This window comes from Symphodus melops (genome assembly GCF_947650265.1).
Source record: "Symphodus melops genome assembly, chromosome: 1".
NCBI lineage: Eukaryota > Metazoa > Chordata > Actinopteri > Labriformes > Labridae > Symphodus > Symphodus melops.
In genome coordinates, this window is record NC_136691.1 from 52,315,534 (window position 1) to 52,335,263 (window position 19,730).

General features: G+C 41.6%; 1 protein-coding gene across 1 annotated transcript in view; it reads right to left on the reverse strand.

Annotated features, from left to right (window-relative positions):
* ccser1 (coiled-coil serine-rich protein 1) overlaps positions 1-19,730 on the reverse strand; it is a 119,893-nt gene that overhangs the window by 54,356 nt on the left and 45,807 nt on the right. The window contains exons 8-10 of the mRNA XM_079366136.1: positions 19,554-19,631; positions 9,765-9,842; positions 5,378-5,458 (exon numbers count right to left, since the gene is read on the reverse strand). Of these exons, the coding sequence (XP_079222262.1) occupies positions 5,378-5,458; positions 9,765-9,842; positions 19,554-19,631 (237 nt within the window). The remainder of the gene's footprint in view (positions 1-5,377; positions 5,459-9,764; positions 9,843-19,553; positions 19,632-19,730) is intronic.

Genomic DNA, 19,730 nt, shown 5'->3' on the forward strand with positions numbered 1-19,730 from the left:
TCAAAAAGTCATGGCGGTATACCAAGCTAAACTCTGATTATCTGCTCTTTAAATGATCTAACAGTATACAGCATAGAGTTCATCCATCATTTCAGCTTGAAAAAGTCTCGCTAACATCAGTTCATACATCACTGTATTTGCAGATTTGCAGGTGGATAGCGTGATCTGTCATGCGTGTGATCTATCTCTAAATGCCGCTCTTTAATTCAAAGACAAGAAGCGGATGGAGAGACAGTGTACAGGCCAGGTGAGGACACATCAGGGGATGATAAAGTCAGAAACACACGCAGGCTGGAAGAGATCCAAGTGCAAGAAGAAAGTGCAAACAGCCAGCATACAAAGCTGATTCTACCAGATGAAACATGAACAGCTGTGTTTAAACAGATGTGACGCACACAGTAGTGTAAGGACGCCTCCATGTGCTTGTTCCCCATGATACATTTGTTTTATTTTTTCAGACAACTTTATTGTCCTCAGCAGGGATGCACTGTCAGCAGGGTAATAACGTCCTCTGCTCAGAGATTTCAATCTCATATTTTTATTGGCTCTTTGATTTCTTCTCTTTATATTGTTGTTGTTTTTTTGTTGTTTTTTTACCTGTAGTGCACTTTGGTCAGCTGACAGGCTTTTTGCAAAGTACAAAATATGAAAAGTATACTCATATATAAACTTTGACTTTACCTTTGTTCTTCTGATAACATGACCTATCAATCACAAAAGAGACGATTCCCCCCACAATACTGATACTGAGTGACACACAAGAAGTCATTCAGTATCTGAGTTTATTTCTTTTAGTGACAGATGGCAAAAAAAACAGACCAAATGAGAATCTGCATCATATATATATATATATATATATATATATATACACATACACACACACACACACACACACATATATATACACACACATATATACATACATATATATGTATATATGTATATATACACACACGTCTATATATATATATACACACACACACACACACACATATATAAAGAGGGGTACGTTTGAAGAGGAAAGCGCAAAAGAGGAAAAATGGGAAGACTAAAAAAGAAAAGTTGCTCAAATCTATGGAGAATAGATTAAGAAAGAAAAAGAAAGGAATAGCAGTGCGCTAACCATCGAGAGCTTTTGATTCCCACCATAAAATGTTCCTTTTAAGAAGGCCCATGAAATTAGCTGCTGAAAGAAAGCAATCTCAATCGATTCAATCCCCTGAAAAAAAGATTCAACTTTCAAACAGCCACCATACCTCCAGCTCTTAAGAGTCTCAGCGGGACGTAAAATAGCTTCCCGTATTTTCTCTAAACCCCCCCACCCTCCACTATCCGCTTTTCTCTCTCCCTGTCTGACCTTTTCTTGGTTTCCTGTTAACCCTTACTTCCATCTTCACATTGGCACAATGACAGAAAGAGACGCAGTCAACACTCTTCACTTTGTGTCAGAGTCCGCTCAGCTCACCACGCAGTCAGTTTCAGGCAGATATCTGTGTCTTACTTAGCCGAGCTCTTCACAAGGTCCCTGAATATCACCTGAAGTGGTTCTTTTCTCCATAAATCAGACCTGTGTTTTTTTAGTAAATAACGCACAAAATCAGTACAAAATATCCTTAAACTTGGAATATGTGAAAATGGAATAAGGTTTGTAAGGCATGACATCTGCTGATAGATGTTTTTTCTTCAGGATCCGCACTAACACATGGACAGGACAAGTACAGCAAAGAGGTTAAAGGTTACATTCTTCTCCAAAGAGATACTGCTTCAAAGTCAAATAAAAGAGTATTACTGCAGGAGCTTTAACTTTACCTGAATTAAATATGAAAACTATTGTTTGAAAAAAAAAAAGATCTAAGTAAGGAGTTAAGACATGCACTCCACCTTTCTGGTAAAAGTACAAGAACTTTGAGACAAGTTATCCTAAAGTTCTATTTCTGTGGGACAGAGTTTGCCAGCAGCCGTCCCCAGGACAGAGTGTCCAGCAGCGGGGAAACCAGGGCAGGAGAATCCCTGATGGACTCCTGGAGACCTGGAAACCTGGGCCAGAAAGAGAAGAGGAGGAGAAAAGAGAGGAACTTCTGACAGCTCAGTGCTACACTTTCAGGGATCAGCAAAGAAAAACAGGTAGAAGAGAAAGCGGAGAACGACAGAGAGAGGAGAAGTAGGAGGATGTTCCAGAAAAGAAGGATGGTAAGGTAGGGAGGGAGAGAGAGAGAGAGAGAGAGAGAGAGAGAGAGAGAGAGGGGATGAGTGAGCTGGTCGACCTCGTGAAGTGGCAGAGGCAGTAGAAATAGCTGCCCCACTTGTAGACACACTTTCTGTTGCTAGCTGACTGTCCTCAATGCGCGGGGGTAGCTAACCTATATAGACACGCTCCACGCTGCGGCATATCCCACACACAGTTATCAACACACACTCGCTTCACTCACTCTCTCTCTTTTACACACACACACACACACACCCGGGCACACGGGGGGAGGGCTAAAATCAGGCCGCACATGCCGTAGCTACTGCTGAGTTAAGTCACCTGTGTTGCTAGCTTAGCTTGCTAGCGGGCAGCCAGCTGCTCCTCTAATTAAGAGCCCATCTACTGAAGGGGCCAGAGCATATGGAGGACTCTATTGCTTGGTGCTGGTTTTATAATAGATAGCACAACGCCATACGCTTGAGTGCTCGCCAGATTTCCTGAGCTGGACAAAGAGTTTTAAGAAGAAAAGGTCACTGTAGTCCCGACCAGAAAACAATTTCTCAAAGAAGTTTGAGACACGTTTCAAACTTTGAGGCCGCCACGAGCATGTTTGGTATTTGAGTATTACCCTGGTGTGTTTTTTTGTGTTGGACTGTAGATCTGCTATGCTAATGTGCTGCGTTTCTTTCTTTTTTTTTCCACCTGCAGGGTAGATGAGACACTTAGAGGCACTTCTTGAATTCAAATGATTACTCACCAATTAATAAAAGCACTTCAGCTCAGAGAGGAGAAAAAACAGTGAATCTTCAAAGTTAACACTCTCATCATATCTACTTTGCTGCAGCCAAGACAGACAATCTTTCTGTTTTTTTGTTTATCTCCTAGTTAGGCAAATGAAGATGAAATTAGTTGTAGTTAAAAGTAATTGAAATTAATCCACACATTAAAATAATTACCTGGATTGAGCGTATCAAACCACTGAAAATCTCTGACATGTCAATACACAGTTTGTTCTGTTCGTAAGCAAATAAATCAGTTGAACTCAATGCAAGCAGTGATACATTATGCTAATGTTAATAGCTAACACGCACAATACTGAGTGAATGATAATGTCTAAGGCATGAACGTATTTGACTGAGCTTACTTTAACACTTTCATCCACACTTTGCTAACCAAGGCTAAGATCAATGGCTGCCTAACAAAACACACACACACACACACACACACACACACACACACACACACACACACACACACACACACACACACACACACACACACACACACACACACACACACACACACACACACACACACACACACACACACACACACACACACACACACACACACAATGACAATCATATAGGATGGCATACAAATGTGCACGTCTTGAACACACAATCCAACACGTCTGTTTGCTTTAGCCTCCAGTACTGAGAAACATACAATTATGTGAGAGCCATTTCAGGCTTCATTATGAAAAATGCATTAGTCGGTGATGGCAAATGAAGCACAGTGCAGACATTTCAGAGCACAGGCTGTGTGTGTGTGTGTGTGTGTGTGTGTGTGTTTGTGTGAGAAAATGACAGACAGAAAGAAAGGAACAGAGAGGGAAACTTTTCACGCAGGAATAGACACGATGAGTGATGACGGCTCTGATAAAATTATAGGATTCAGGACTGTAACTTCATGCAGACGCAGCCAGCAAAGTGCCATCTTTCTGAGGAACAGAGTAGTGTTTTCTTTGTCTGCACCTGTTTTTATGGTTTATCTTTGCTGCACAATCGAAGAATGGGAGTGTCACCACCAATCTGACTCTGTACTGCAATTTTGTTGTCAAGAGTTGCTGCATTTCTAGATGTGTATTGCTCCCATGTGGATGTGGGTCAGGAGTTCACTGGGCAAAGTGCACCTCCCTTTTTTTTTTTTTTTTGGAAGAGATTTCCATTACTAGATACAAAACCCATGCTGAACTGTCTATTCAGAACCAGAATGTTATTTTCCTATCTGATTTATAATAAACAGAGGATGTCAGAGAAAAGATTGAGAGATGGTTTTGCCAGCGATGTTCATCCTTAACAGCTTGCACGTGCGCTGCACAGTCTCACACATTTAACTGATCGACTTTCTTATTGCCATCTGAGGAGGTACTGTAATTGCTCCATCTGTGGACTCTAATTAAAGCGATGCATATTGTTAAAGCATAGCTTCACACACCAGATCCTCCGTGAACACCTTAAATCGGATCTTGTTCCCTCTCAAACACGATGTTGCAAAAGACAGAAAAAAAGTAAAATGTGCCCTGACAGTTTGATATGTCAAAAAAAGAATAAGGCATTAAGTATTTTTTTTGTTTAAACGTGTTAGTTTATTTTATAGCTGCAGTATAATAGTCTAGTTAAGATTCTCTTCTTTTGTAGGTATGCTGCTCACCCACATGCTCACACAACGACACAGCCTTTTCCCCTATAACAATGTGTCATGCCAACTTGATGCGCAGCAGGATACGAGTTAAAAACAGAGCTTTCTGAGAAGACGAAGAAATAAAAAAAAAAAAGGAAACAAAGAAAAAGACCCCAAACTCTGACTCTGTATTCATTGCAGGCAGCCATTTTTAGACAGTCATCCATTAAGTCTGCTGCGTTCCCATACTGTCAGCCCACTGAGAAAAGCCAAAGAGGCCACATCTACAGTCGGCGTTCGGCAGGAAGAAGCACAGCACCCTCTCTCTCTGCACGAGGGGCATTGAGAGGATGGAGGCGAGGCTCAGGTAGTGGACTATAATATGAATGTCACTGCAGTACAGCATCTTTAGAAAGAATAAAATGGATTAGAGCTTAAGCTCAGAGAGAAAAGAAGCTCTTAAAGATGGGGGGGAGGAAAAGAAAGGGTGGAGACAAGGCAGCTACAGCTCAGCAAAACAAACCGGTACAATGACAGATATGAAAACAAAGAGACAATAAAGTGAAATAGTTGGGTTGAATGTTATTTTTAATTTGACTGACGGCATTTCATAATCTATGTTCTAACGGACTGAAGCACATTTCCAGTGATAATACTGTAAAGCACACAGCATTGTCTGAGAGAGAGCAAGAGCGCGTGTTTGTGAGTGTGTGTGTGTGTGTGTGTGTGTGTGTGTGTGTGTGTGTGTGTGTGTGTGTGTGTGTGTGTGTGTTTGTATCTCACCTCTGGCCCCGTGTGCTCGGTCTGTGTCGTGCGCTCGGTCATTTGGCAGTCTTTCATCTTCAGGGCAGCTTTGGCACTCTCCTGCATCCAAAACAATAACACACAGCCATTACCTTTTTTGTTTATTTATTTAAACTCACGAAGGAAGAACATCAAATAATCATTCACATCAGCTAAATGCTCTCCCTGCAGATTCATGCCGTGCCTCCTCTCACTACCCTCTGCTCTCATGCTTACCTCACTATCAAAAGGATTTAAAAAAAAAATGCAACTCTAAATAACCTCAACCAAGCCCAATCTTACCCTCCTCTTCAGCTGCCTCTCTGGGAAATCTAAGAGGTCATAAAACCGGGCTGGATTGCATGAGAGGTTTTCCTGCAGCTAAATATTGGAGCAGAGACCCTCCTCAAAGCGCAGCAGTAGAGAAGAATTCATAAAAAGTGACAGCTCGTCCTGGCCAGCCTGCTAGAAAAGACCTTCGAGGAGATAATTAATAGGTTTCCCTCTGGCAGATTTACAGAAGGAGGTGTAGAGAGAAAAGTGTTGGCCATGTCCTTCAAAACACAGTAACTTCATACCTTAAACAGAACCTGCCTCTGTGATTATTTTGAAAAGAGGCTGGCAAGACAAAAGCTTCTTATGATGATGGCACTAATCATTCTGACATGCTCACCCTGCTTGCTTGTAGAGGAAATCCTGTTCAAAGTACTTCTGAAATATTAAGCCTTTTGTGACCTTGATTAAAATGAATCAACTAAATTAGCATTGTAAGGGTCGTCAAAAAGATTGATAGAGAGTTTGTTGATTAAAGCTAGACAGCATAATATATTCTGTCCAGCAGAAGTGAGCTGAAAGATTGAGTTCAAAATCCATCATGCACATATATGAGAAGCAAGGGAGACTTCCCGCAGCTAAATGTTGCATTTGCTTCTCAGTCTTTCAACAAAATGCAGCAGCAGAGAGAGGAGAAAAGTCATAAAAAGTGACAGCTAGTGATGGCCGGCCAGCTAGCCGGTCCTTCTAGGAGATAATTAATAGGTTTTCACTGGCAGATTTACAGACTGAGGCAGAGCGCAGAGAGCGTTTGCTATGAGCTGCCCTTTCCTTCAAAAAAAGAAAAAGCTGCACTTTTACTTTGCTGCAGCGGAAAAGGTGTCCAGTTACAGCTTGCACATACTGTATATAACCCCAAAATACTTACATGTACAGCATGACCTCACAAAGTCATAGCTTCATAAGTGTGATGGCAAAATGACCTTTGTTTCAAGGGCATATGATGTAGATGGTCTCAAAAAAGGTTGGGTTGCTTTATGTCTGATGCGAGCATGCACGCTTGCATCAGACAAAAGATTAAATAAGTTCAACATTTATGTTTGTAAAATCACACAGACAGTGTATGTCTGGAACTGAAATCCATCTGATGGCAGCAGTGAGAACATCCCAGACAGAGAAAAGGCCCCAAACAGATGAATCCACACACACTCATACATAAAAGCACAATCAAACAAATCAGCATCTGTTTGTATTTGTACATGCATGACTGCAGACTGATTAATGGATCAGTGTGTGACAAAGAACAATTGGTCTTGTCACCATATTAAAGAAAACAAGGGTCAGAAAAAGGAGTTATTTAAAGGAAAGAAAAGATAAAAAAAAAAAAAAGTGGATTGAAAAAGGTGATTACTTCTCTTAAGATTTGGAGACATTCTGTTCATTTTATTATGGTATCATCATCTGACCCTAAACGAAGACCAAGACATACAATGAGTAGATTATACAGCTTATTCCTCTGTGTCTTAAACTTCTATTGCTGTCCCTAAACGTTGAAGAAGCTGACTGTTAGCCCTCCTTTTTTTTTTATTCATTTTGCTGCTTTTTGTGCCTTTATCAGAGAGACAGGACAGAGGATAGAGTTGGGAATCAGGGAGAGAGAGAGACTGGGGAATGGGAAAGGAGCCAAAGGTTGGACTACAGCCTCCATACATGGGGTGGGCACACTAACCACTGCACAACCACTGACCCTAACACGTCTACTGATACTGGTTTAGAAACGTTTGTCCTGGGTTGGGAAGCGAGGCATCGCCAGCTTAAGTCCCGATGCGGACCAAAATATGGAAGTGCTCGAGAAGTGGTCGGGTAGCTGGAGATGTGCCAAGGTGCCCTTAAGCAAGGTACTGAACCCTGACCAGCTCAGAGGGTGCCTCCTGTGGGCTGTGTGTGTGTGTGTGTGTGTGTGTGTGTGTGTGTGTGTGTGTGTGTGTGTGTCTGTGTGTGATTCAGGTCTGTGTGTGAGAGAAGCATGTCTCTAAAATAAAATAACACAAAAAAAAATCACCCAATCATACTCTATTCATGCACGAGCCCACGCTCAATATACGAGCTTCTGGATCAATGGCGTTTTCGAAAATCACCAACCCTGCCTTTAATCTCCAGACACATCAGTGTTGGAGGGAAATCAACCTGTCCATGTAGCTGTCGCTGAGGTTAGTCTGAGGTGTGAATACAAAAGGGCTCCAGTTTTAAATTGCCTCCACAGTATTTGAACACAGTGCTGATTATATATCTGTACGATTAAGAAGACAGAGGACAATAGGTGCTACTGACAGGAACCACCAAGAGTGTTATCACAGTCAAAAGAGGAGTAGAATAAGGAAGAGTGAGAAAAAATTAGACGCCAGTGCCAGAAAATGTACAAACAAACAGATGCCAAATGAGACACAAGTCAGTGGTTTGGACTGGCATCCCTCGCAACAACGCCATAACAGTGGCACATCATGGCGCCCAGGCCTGGCATAATGTCTGCATTTCCCTGCTTTGATGGATCAGGTGACGAATCACAGACGTGGACATGACAAGTGATGAAAAACAGTGCCGTATGGAGCATTTCTGTCCAGGTTCCAACAATCGAGTCTCCAAATAGAGGAGAGAAAAAAAGGCAGATGAAAACAGCAATGTAGTCTGCATTTAAATCTCGATATATCACGAGTATAATTTGATCATTACAAATATGCAAAGATGGAATGACTCCACACCTCCCATACTCGTCTACAGGGGCAAATTTGTGAAAGCATTACACTTGTCTCTCAGCTGGATAGGAGTCAAAATAATTCCGCTCTGACATTAAGCTGGCAGGAACAAGCAGTTTACATTAACAGAGATGGAAAAGATGGGCTTTCTGGTGCCACGCCATGTATGTGTTATCGACAGGGTGACTTTGAGCCAACTATAAAAACCATCCACACATTTGTTTCCTCTCTCTTTCTGTGGTCAGTCTGTCCTGTCACTCTGCCCTCTGTTGAATGTAGGAGAAGCACAGGGAGAAGAAAAATGACAAACATGTCTGGCAAGTTCTCTAAGAAGAGAAAAACTTTTTGAACCTTCCCCAAAAAAAGAAGAAGGCCTTTCTTGAAAGAGAATGAAAAAAATCTTCTTCAAAGGCAATTAGTCTTTAATTCATACCCTCCAAACAAATAATTTAAAAACACTCTACGCTAATTTAATTATTCATCTGAAAAGTTTAGAAATACAGAGAGCGAGAAAAAGACAGTGTGACAGAGATAAAATTAGAAGAGTAAACTTCCCACTGCTCAATGACTGAGAGCATAAGTTCCTTCTCTTATTAGTTAGAAAGCCTTACAGTATAAAACCTCTGAATATTTAAAGAAATAGCCAACTTTCTGGTTGTGCCAACTTGCACAGAACTAAGCAGTTCAGGTCAGGAGGTTGTCATGGTGATCATCTTTCAGTTTAATTTGACAGAAGTTTTTGGCCAGATTTCAGGTTTTAAACATCCTTCTGTAGCTACGGCATTCAAAACTTTAAACTATAAATAAAACAAGTGACAATAAATGATCCATCCATCCATCATTTATAGCGCTTGTCCTGTCAGGGCGAGCTGGAACTGGAGCTGGAGCTGATCCCAGCTGTCATTGGGCGAGAGGCGAGGGACACTCTGGACTGCTCAACCAATCAATCACAGAGCTGACATATAGAGATGGACAAAAAATGACACCCACGGGCGGTCGAGAGTCACCAATTAACGGCCAGTCGGAGCACCCAGCGAGAACTCAGGCCTGCACAGGGAGAACATGCAGATTTTACACAGACAGGCTCGGTTTGACCTGGGATTCGAACCCGGAGCCTTCTTACTGTGAGGCTACAGCGCTTACCAGATCACCACCAGGCAGCCTCCGACCCCCAATAAACCAAACATAAAATAACATAAAACAGATATATCACATTGTCAAAAGTAGCTGTAGTCATTTAAAAATGATCACACTTGTTCGGAGAAATGTTAAACATGGACATCAGGTAAAAAAAAAATGTTTCTATATCATTTGAACAAAGTGCTTGTTGATTTGTACATTTACTGGTTAGTGGCTCTTACCAGTTCACTCTGAAGTCTGAGAATCAGCTCATCTTTCTCTCTCAGCTGCTGCAGCAAGGCCTCCTCTCTGCTGGGATCCTAAACACAAGTAACAGGACACAACGTTACACCTAAATCAGGACACTGCAGACAGCTGTGATTTATCCAAAGGACCGGATTCCCGAAAAAGCAATACAAAGAGTTTAAGAGGATGAAAAGATGTGAAGGTGTTTCTCCGGATGTTCCTATAAATGTTTACGTGTGTTTGCAAGTGTTTTATGCGTGTTTATGAGCATGTTGGTTGCCGGTCTTTGCTAGCGTGTGCACATAAAGTTGTCATGGGGGTGAACGCTGCATGACTGTGTAATCGTCTCTGTGATAAACTTGGTGTGTCCTATGGCGGCTCCCGAGTGCACAGAGCACTTTAACCTGACCTTGTGCTGTCAGGGGACATTACTGTGGGGAAGATGGAGAGGAGCAGCAACAGACACAGGACGAAGGAGAATGATAATAGGGATATAAATAACTTGTGAACTCTCTCATCAAATTCTTACAAAGTGATTCACAGAAACAGAAAAGTTCACATGTGTCTGATGTTATGATGTATCTGTGTTTGTGACTCGATTTGTTATCTATCTGCACATATTCAGGGCCTTTATTGATTTAATGTCTGAAATGTGCCTTGCATCACCGTGGCTCCATTTGCAACATGAAAATTAAAGACAAAAAAAAAACAAAAAAACAACAACATACATTTAACCCAACAAATATGCATAGTCCTTCAACACGCTTTCAGTCAGACTCTTACTGTTTCTAAAACCATGAAAAAAAAAAAAATAAGCTTTTCAATCCCTGGAAAAAAGATGGACAAAAGCTCAGGCTAATCTCTGGCTCATGGAGGTTAAAAATCAGGAAGTAGCTGAGCTCCACACCTTTCAGTGTAAATTAAAATATTCAACCTAATTCTCAAACTGACAGGTAGCTCAGATATGGATGGACTCCAATACAGCAGGACGAAGACCAGGGAGGGGGGGAAAAAAACGAGAAAAAGAATAAGAGTGGGAGAGAAGAAGAGATAAGACAGAGACAACAAAAAAGACAGACAGAGAGTCATTACCTTTTCAAGGACATAGAAGCCGGAGAGGAAAAGAGGGCCAAGATAAGAGGAGGGAAATGATGGGGAAATGAGAGGGAAAGGGGGACAATGATAGAGAAAAGGAGAGGACAGAGAGAGCCCGAGGCTGTGCATGATGGTCTCAGACCATAGGGAGCCATCTAACTAGAGGACAGACAGCAAGTCAGAGGGAGACCACAGGGAACCATAGAGCTACTACACCGTCCTATAAATGACCTTTCTGATGAAACACATGAGCACACGGGCAGCAGGCCGGACACTTTACCTCAAATCCCACCAAAATGTCAGCATGTTAAAGACCCCCCTCCCTCCTTCTGGGCTGGACATACTGATTATGCATGACTCAATAATAAAAAAAAAATACAATCAATCAACCCATAAACCTGCTGCAAGTCTGCTGCAAACCAAAAAAAGAATCAGCTGGACTTGATCGAGAGCTTCATCGGTAAGTTTCATTTAGTGTGCTTGGGTTAGCGGAGGGGGTCAGCTGCCTTCTCTCCGTGTCACGGTGTCATATCAAATGATGTCACCACTCAATGTGTCAGTGCGTGTCGCAGAGCTGTTTTGGCCTCACTTTTGTACAAGGGAAGGAGACGGCGAAGCATTGTCCATATTAATGTACCGTCAATGATTGCGTTTGAAGAAAGCTGGGTCTATTTTTGACAGAGATATCGATGAACATTTTCCAACTAAACTCAACAGCTAAAGTGGGCGATTTGACAACTTTCAGTCAACATAAAAGCTGTTTCACTCAAAGGTCAGCAGGTGTCTGACAAAAGTTTCCAGAGGTTTTGTGTTTCGTTTCCTGGTTTAATAGGTCTAATTGATGCCGAGGTCTGTCTGGGGTCTTCCCATGTGCACAGGATAATGGTCAAGGAGGACAAAGCTTAAAGCGCCGCTAAGTGCTTCCATGGTGATAAAACCTGTGAAAGAATCTCTTCCCTGTGAGGAGAAGCAATTAACAAAAACAAAGCCCAGCGATGTGGAGTCAGAATGGACTCACCTGGCTTTAGAGGGGAGATATCTGTGTTTACAGATAATAAGGATGCTTGTTTTGTACTGCCACACACAAACAAAAAAACAAAAGTTAACAACATGAGATTTAGCTGGGACTGAATCAAATGTGACATGCTGTGACAATTGCAACCTGAGTCAGCCTCTAAAATTAAGCCCACCCAAATGGGACTGAACGCTGCTCTAAATGAGCTGTCTCGATACGACGGCGCAGCGTGTCTGCTTCTGTGACCTGTGTGTGTGCGTGAACGACGCCACTCTTATATATTTGGCTGTGCATCAAATGTTCAGAAGAGGCTTATGATTAAATCCATGCGGACTTGTGTTGTTTGGAAATGAAAACTTTTAGTGCAAAACCCGAAAGAAAAAAACAAATTAGGAGTAAGCTTAAAGAGAATTAAAGAAGGATGGGGGGGAAATGAGATAATGTGCATGAACTAGGCTGTGCATTAATCAATAACAAGAAATGTTTGACAACCAACAAGCCCTCCCAAGAATCTACAAAATCCCCTGAATAAAGGCAAGAGTTGAATAAAGAGAAAAGTTGATCCTGCTTGCTGAAAGAAGCATCCCGGCGTGCATGAAGTCACCCATCAGGTAGCATTCAAACCAATTTTTCAAGGCTGAATTGGATGGAAAAGGCTGTGGAAGAAAAGTGGGGCATGCAAATATATTTCTAATGTGATTGGTAAGGCCTCAGTGGGGGATAAATCTGATCAAAATCATTGGAGTGCATCCACTTTGTGTGATTTTGTATAGATGTTGAGGCCACTCGATGCTCCCAATCAGCAGCAAGTTGAAGAGGGGATGAAGATGAATTGCATTCCCCTTGTGAGAGGAAATTATTCAATTTGTTAAGTTTTTTAGAGAAACATATTTGAGAAAATTGTGTTGCTTGTTTATCTATTATTTAAACAGCCCTGTTCAATTTGTTGTCAGAAATTGCCTTTTTTTTTTCTTTTTTTTGGTGAAAGCGATGTGAAAGATATCATAATTTAATACGTTCTTTTCTCCACTTCGTTTTTTAGCAATGCTTCTAACATAACTGTTCTCTTTAAGCCACAAGGGCATGTGACTGAAAATGGATCCAAAATGGTGTATTCAGCTTAACCTGACAGTCCTGGAGTGTCACAACATTTAGAGAGGCCGTGAAAGAAACCTGTCAGGCACACTATGATTTTCATGTCTACTGTGATGGACCAAAAAAAAAAAAAAAAAAAAAAGCCCACTGAACGACCACGAGGGCTCAGACGAGAGAAAAGTCTGAACTCCTCAGTGAACTGTGGCTTTTTAGAAAGGGCGCTCTGTACTCCAAAGAAATAGCCTTTTGATTTGAATTACACAAGAAAAGAAGTGATGCATTTTACTGTCAAATAATGCAGAATGAGGTTTAAGATGAGAAGGTCAGATAGATGAAAGGTAATTGAATGTGAATCCTTCGGTCCACAGGGGGCGCTAAAATCAACACAAATAAAAGTTTCTGAAAAGAGTCCAAGTTACCTGACTGTGATATTAAATGTAGGTATTGTATATGTGCATCCATTTTGTCCTCATCTTGTTATTTATGTCCTGCTGCCTGTCAGACCATAATTATGATTTAATAAATTACTATTAATGCACGCTGACAGAGGAGGGTGACAGAAGTGTAAAAAAAAAAAAAAAGAGGAGGTGATGACAAACGTGTGACTTTCTTCGACGTCATGCCTTCAAGAATGTACAATAAAAAACTGTGACCTTTGCCACCTGTCTTTATGAATTAACTTAGCTGTCAGTGCTGTAAAGACAGATTCCCCACAGTCTTCCCCAAATGTGCTTCCATTTAGCATCTCTGAAAGTGAAAAGGTCTGGACATCCGGAAACACAAAGCACAGCTGCGATGCTGTAATCCTCCTCTATAAGCTTGAAGGATATGTTCTGCATTGTGATGTTGTGGTTACATTATCCGTCTAAAGCTCCTCAAAAAAGCAGAAAAACTGACAGCATGAACAGGAACAGCTGAATAACCTGTCGAAACTCTCCTGTTTGAAATATAAAGGAGCTGTCACCTGCCCAGATTTACTCAAATGAAGCAGTAACCACGGAGATGCTTTACGTATGGCATAATCACAGAGACATTATTAACATTACCTCAACAGTTACACAAATTAGAGTAAATTACTGTGAATTACAGTCCTGCTACTGCTGTTCACTGAGCAGACACTGGAACCACAGGCCCGTCAACGAGCGACAGACGCTCTGTGCGTCTCTGTTGACACGCTGAAGTTGGGGGACGAGTCAGACTCAGGTAGTTTAGTTTTGCTTTTGCCGTTTCGGGGTCGCGGGGGGAGCTGGAGAACGATCCCAGCTGTCATTGGACGAGAGGTGGTCAGTCACAGGGCTGAAATATAGATAGATAGATAGATAGATAGATACTTTATTGATCCCGAGGGAAATTCAAATATAACAGACAACCAGCCACACTCACGCCTACGAGCCATCTTAAGAGACAGCGATGAACCTAACGAGCACGTCTTTGGACTGTGGGAGGAAGCCGGAGCACACAGAGACGACCTCTGCAACGGGCTTTCAAACAAGGAGCCTAACGGAGACGAACCAGCAAACATTAAACATGACTGACAGCAGTATGGAAGTTTAGATGCGCGCTCTTTGTGCTGCTTATCAAGTCAAGCGCTCCCTAAACCACAGGCCATGTGTATTTAAATGTTAAAGTACAATGTTTGTTTTGAATCGTAAAATGTCAGTATTGATGAAAGTAAATGTGATCATCACGTTGGACATAATCATCCAGCCGTGGTTAGTGAAACTGTTTGGTCTTCATCTTAAAACAAACGGTAGCAGACATTTGGAAAGTAAAGGACAAAGAGTGCCCTCAGAAATGCTGAAGATCAGTCTGACGTGTCCTCAGTCTGAACTGACTCTCGAAGTCGTTGGCCTAATAAATAATTTGAGCAGTAAAAAGGCCTATTTCGATGTAACTATGGAGGGTTTTGATGACAGAATCACAGATTTAACAGAAAATGTGGATTCTGGGCAGCCAATTCTGAGATGACTCTTCTTGTCTTTCACACATTAACGCACTTCACTGGATGACAGTTTGTGTGTGAAACTGGACACCCAGCTTCTGGTGTGAAGCTCGGACAAGGGGGCAAAGGTTATCTGGATCAAAAAAAAAGCGAGAGGATGTAAAGAGAGAGAGAGAGAGACAGGAGGAAGGCTGTTTCTTGCTCCTGCTTTGTTTGTGGCTATTTGTCGAGTAGGAGAAAATCTAAAAGGTTTTCTTGCATCTTTTTAACCCTCTTAAACTGTGGCCTTGGTGCTGAGGACAGCCTAACATTATAAATTAGCAGTCATTATCATTATACATTATTAATTTCTAATTATGCAGCATCTGACACAATGACAAATGTTTCACTATAAAAAGAAGTTCCTCATGGGTGCTGAAGCAAAGGTGAACATACACAAACATTACTTCATTGAGGACTAAATTCGTTGTCCTGGACGTTTTTGTCAAACACACCGGATTTCATCACACACCTCTGGCGTCAACTCGACAGTGAGATATCACTGTAGGTTTCTGAAACACAGCAGCACACACAAACTGGGACAGAATCTGGTAAAATCAAGTCACATGTATTGGGTCTAAATTAAACTAGGACGCACTGTGACACTGCAGCCTCTCAGGTGGCTATCGTAGCTTATTTTTGCACACGCAGAGTCGTTTTTCCAGAGTTTCAGTTTCATTCCGGCTCCTCCCTCAAACCCTTTTTTTTTTCTCCATCCCTTCTTTTTGTTTTCTCCTCCCACAACTCCTCCTTAGTTTTTCCTCCTTCGCCTCTATCTCTTTCAATTTTGTTTTCATTTTTCCCAGCATAATATCATGGATCTAAATCTAGTTCTTTTTGTATGCAACCCCAACTACAGCAATCAGTTCCCCCCTGAAGCTTTTCCCCCCTCACTCCTCAATCTGTCTTATAGCCGAGTAGAACAATATCCTATTCTCAGCTGTGCAACTATTTCCTCATGCAATGTGCCTTCTCCGTCTTTATGTTGTTTCCTTCCCATGCCTGCAGCTCAGTCGAAAGGTTAGCCTTTGCCTCCCACCTTCTTACTGATTCCTCCCCTCTATATACAGTATATATATATATTCTGTTATTCCTCTCCTTGTTCTCATCTCCTGCCAAACCTCAATCTCTTCACCTCTTGCTGCTCTCTCCCTGCTCTTCATTACACTCTCAATGCCTCTGCCACTCTCTCCTGAACAGGTAAGAAGAGCTTCAGGATATTCAAGTGGACTACATCATTTCTGATCAACTACAGTACGGAAGAAAAAAAAAAAAAAAGTGAGATTCTTACAATGGGCAACTGTGGAAATAAAAGCTTACATGTTCCTTTCTTTTCTTTCCAAAACGGGTTTTTGTGAGAAAAAAGATTTTGTCCAGATTTTCTTAACACTTGGATGCCAGCTGGTGCCTGTTCTTCAATAAAAGTTTGGCACTCGATAATATTTTAGAAATCTGGTGCTCTCTTAATGTTTAACACTGAGTGGAAGAAATCGAAATCTCACATTCTCTTTCGCTCCAACTCAAAACTTTCACAGGAAATCTTGTGAAACATTTTCCAATCTTCACTTTGAGAGAGCGTCTTTAGTCTTTTATTGCACAGTTCCGATCGAACTTGTGTTCCCAAAGTCAAGAAACAACCTCCGTGCTCATTTCAAATCACTATAACAGCTCAATCTATTTGACTGGATTAGTGCATATTTCTATTTTGCTATTGGTTTAATCACTCATGGTTACAGGTCAAGTTGTTGTATTTGGTATGGACTACTAGATGAGATGTTTGCCCTCATTTCCCCCCCTAACCTTTCCTGATCCAACTTTCCAGTTGTCCACCTTCCCCGTCTGTCCATCAGAGCCTTCCTTCCTGAGAGAGTTGAAACCAGAGCTGCTTTCTTCACGCTGTGTCCCACCCTACATTTTTAGTTTTCCCTTATCTTCCAGCTGCCACCGATACTCCATGTAGGTCAGTAAAGAGGGCAAACACAAACACCGGCCCTCTCTGATACACAAACACATTTAAGTATACAAACTGACAGCATTGGCTGTATACAGCTCTATCTGAGCCTGTAGTCACACACTCGCTTACAGCAGTACCCCATCGACTACCATGCTCAATATGTGTTGGCGCTGTGTCAGAGGGTTTGTGCTTATGTTCAAGGAATCGTCACCTCCGGCGTTAAAAAGCACAAAAAAATGGAGTTTTGTAAGGAGTGCTCCTCTCTCCACTAACGGTCGAACAAGAACTCTGCTGCCACCCGACTAAAAGTCCTGGAGAGAAGCTTAACTCCTGCAAATGTGAACCCTCAAAAAGACACAAACTCCCTGCAAAGACCATCATCCGTAATCTAGATCGCACTTCTCTGATGGACTTCGTCAACAGGGTCAGTCAAAAAATGCTCAACCCTTTCCTCCTCTCACTGAAAAAAATTAAAGTCTAATATTTTAATCTCTACTGGTAGTTCTTTTCTTTTTTTTCCGCATGCCCCCCTCTTGCTCTCTTTCCTTCGACTTGATCTCTGCGGTTCATTATAAACTGGTGAGGAGAAAGAAAGGCTTTTAATTGTTCTGAAAAGCGTGACACAGCGATCAAAGGAAAACTAAATTTCATATTTTTTGATCACAGACAGACTGTTGTGTTTCTTTTAATTGAACAAGTCGGCTCAGCGCAGTTAAGAAAGTGAGTGAGAGTGCATGTTGCCCAGTGGGTAGTTTGATTTGGAATGAAAAGAAAGGACACAAAAGATCGCCTCAAATATAACACTGTATGATAACACACACACACACACACACACACACACCGTTTTTTCTGTTTCATTTTTAAAACTTAGCAGGAACTGTTCATGTGTTCATCCATGACATTTTCCTGATTCAAGCTTTACATTGAAATCGACAGTTTTACACAACCAGTGCCTATGACTGCTTATCCTAAATGAAAAAGAGAGAGAGAGAGAGAGAGACGGCTGTGTTTCTGAGTAATTCAACAGAAAGTACAGAAGAAAGAACAAATATGGCTCAGATGGCAGGGAGACCAAGACAGTCTGGTGCTTCTTCAGTTTAATATCACAGCAGTCTCAAGACCACAGTTTTTTGTCTAAACATGTAAAACAGTATTACGACAGAAAAAAAGAAAAAAAAGCCCACTGAAGTCTCTCGACAGATCTTATGACAGTGGCTATGTGGGAAACTCAGAAACTGCTCAAATTGCAGCCAAGTAAAATTCTGAACCTGCCAGAAATCAACCATCTGGTCTGAGAGTCAGATCCCTCAAGGACAACTGATCCACTAGAAATTCAACCCAACACTCAAACTAGTGCATAGCTAAAATCCTTCTTTATCAGTATGGCTTTAAAGCTGGAGTAGGCAGAATCTTCTCAAAGACTTTTAAAGTTTAAAACAACACATTTGGGTAATCGCATGACACTAAAAATATTAGATTGAACCGCTCCTTTAAATGAACGTGTTTGATGTGCGTCTGTGAGCCCTCGCTCCTTTGGATCTATTTGTTTAAAAGACTCCAATTTTAAGGGACATTCACGTACCAAGTCACACAGTCAATCAGGCTCAGCTTGCACACAACTCGACAATCACAACTGGCAAACTCCAGCTTTTACGTAACTCTCTCTCTCTCTCTCTCTCTCTCTCTCTCTCTCTCTCTCTTAGATCAACCTTTTAGGGATTCATATTGATCATCTGTGAATGTTTATTTCCTCTAAGTCAGATATTTCTGAGAAGGTCTGAGCGAAATGACAGGAGAGAGCGAGGTGCAGAAGATTTTCCAAATAACAATGTTCATTTCTTTAAAGCCTCTGTCATCATTGAATGAGGTACTTTCATGTGTGAGGCTGCTATTCAGTGGTTACTAAACTTTTTTTAGCTGAACCCCGCTTAGGCAGTCCACTCACCCCTTAACATACACATCAACATAAAAACACATTTTGGATATACACTAAACCCAGTGTCAGTCAAGTTTATTGAAAAGGTAAACAGAGTTGAGCTTGTATAGCACTACTCAAGCACTTTCACACCGCAGGTATGTGCTGCTGTGGCTCAGACCACTGAGCCACAGCAGCCCATAAGAATAATTTCTCTGAAATATAAACTTTGGTGGAAACAAACAAACTGTGAAGACTAACAAGCCACTTGTGCAAGACGAAGCAGTGTTTCTGGAAGATGAAATCCAGTTTTTAAAGAGCTTCCAACAGTGATTGCTTTGAACAGATTTTTTAAAGATGACTCTCTAAAGATGAAGATAAAAACTCTTGTATGATTTGTACTGTCAGTGCTGCAATGTTTTCAGTAAAGAAATCACCGGGCTCGTCTTTGTGTGCAGGATACGATGTCTCCGAGTGGCCACCAAACTTGTTGTTCTGTCAGTACCTAATACTCTCCTCATCCTCTCCGACACTGTTGTCCAGGTGAATCAGAGAGAGAGAGATGACGCGTCACATTTTCTTGTCTTTGTTCTAGTAGTTATGATGTCAGCCTTACGTTTACTTGTACAGTGAGTCCTCTTTCAAAATGCTTTGCTGGCCCAGTATATTATGTAGTTAAACCCATCGTGCAAAAGTATAGTTTAACTGTGAATAGGTTGCTTTTGGTTACCTTAAATGGAAGGGACTTTTCACTGCAAGGGCTGATGGGTAGAGACTGGAGGCTGCTGGCAGGACTCGTCTCTGTGCTCTGTAAAGACAAACAAATATGACGACGACATTAGCATGACTGAACCTGCTCATATGTTAGCTGTGACTGCTGCGTGATTTTTACACAGCCGCAGGTTGC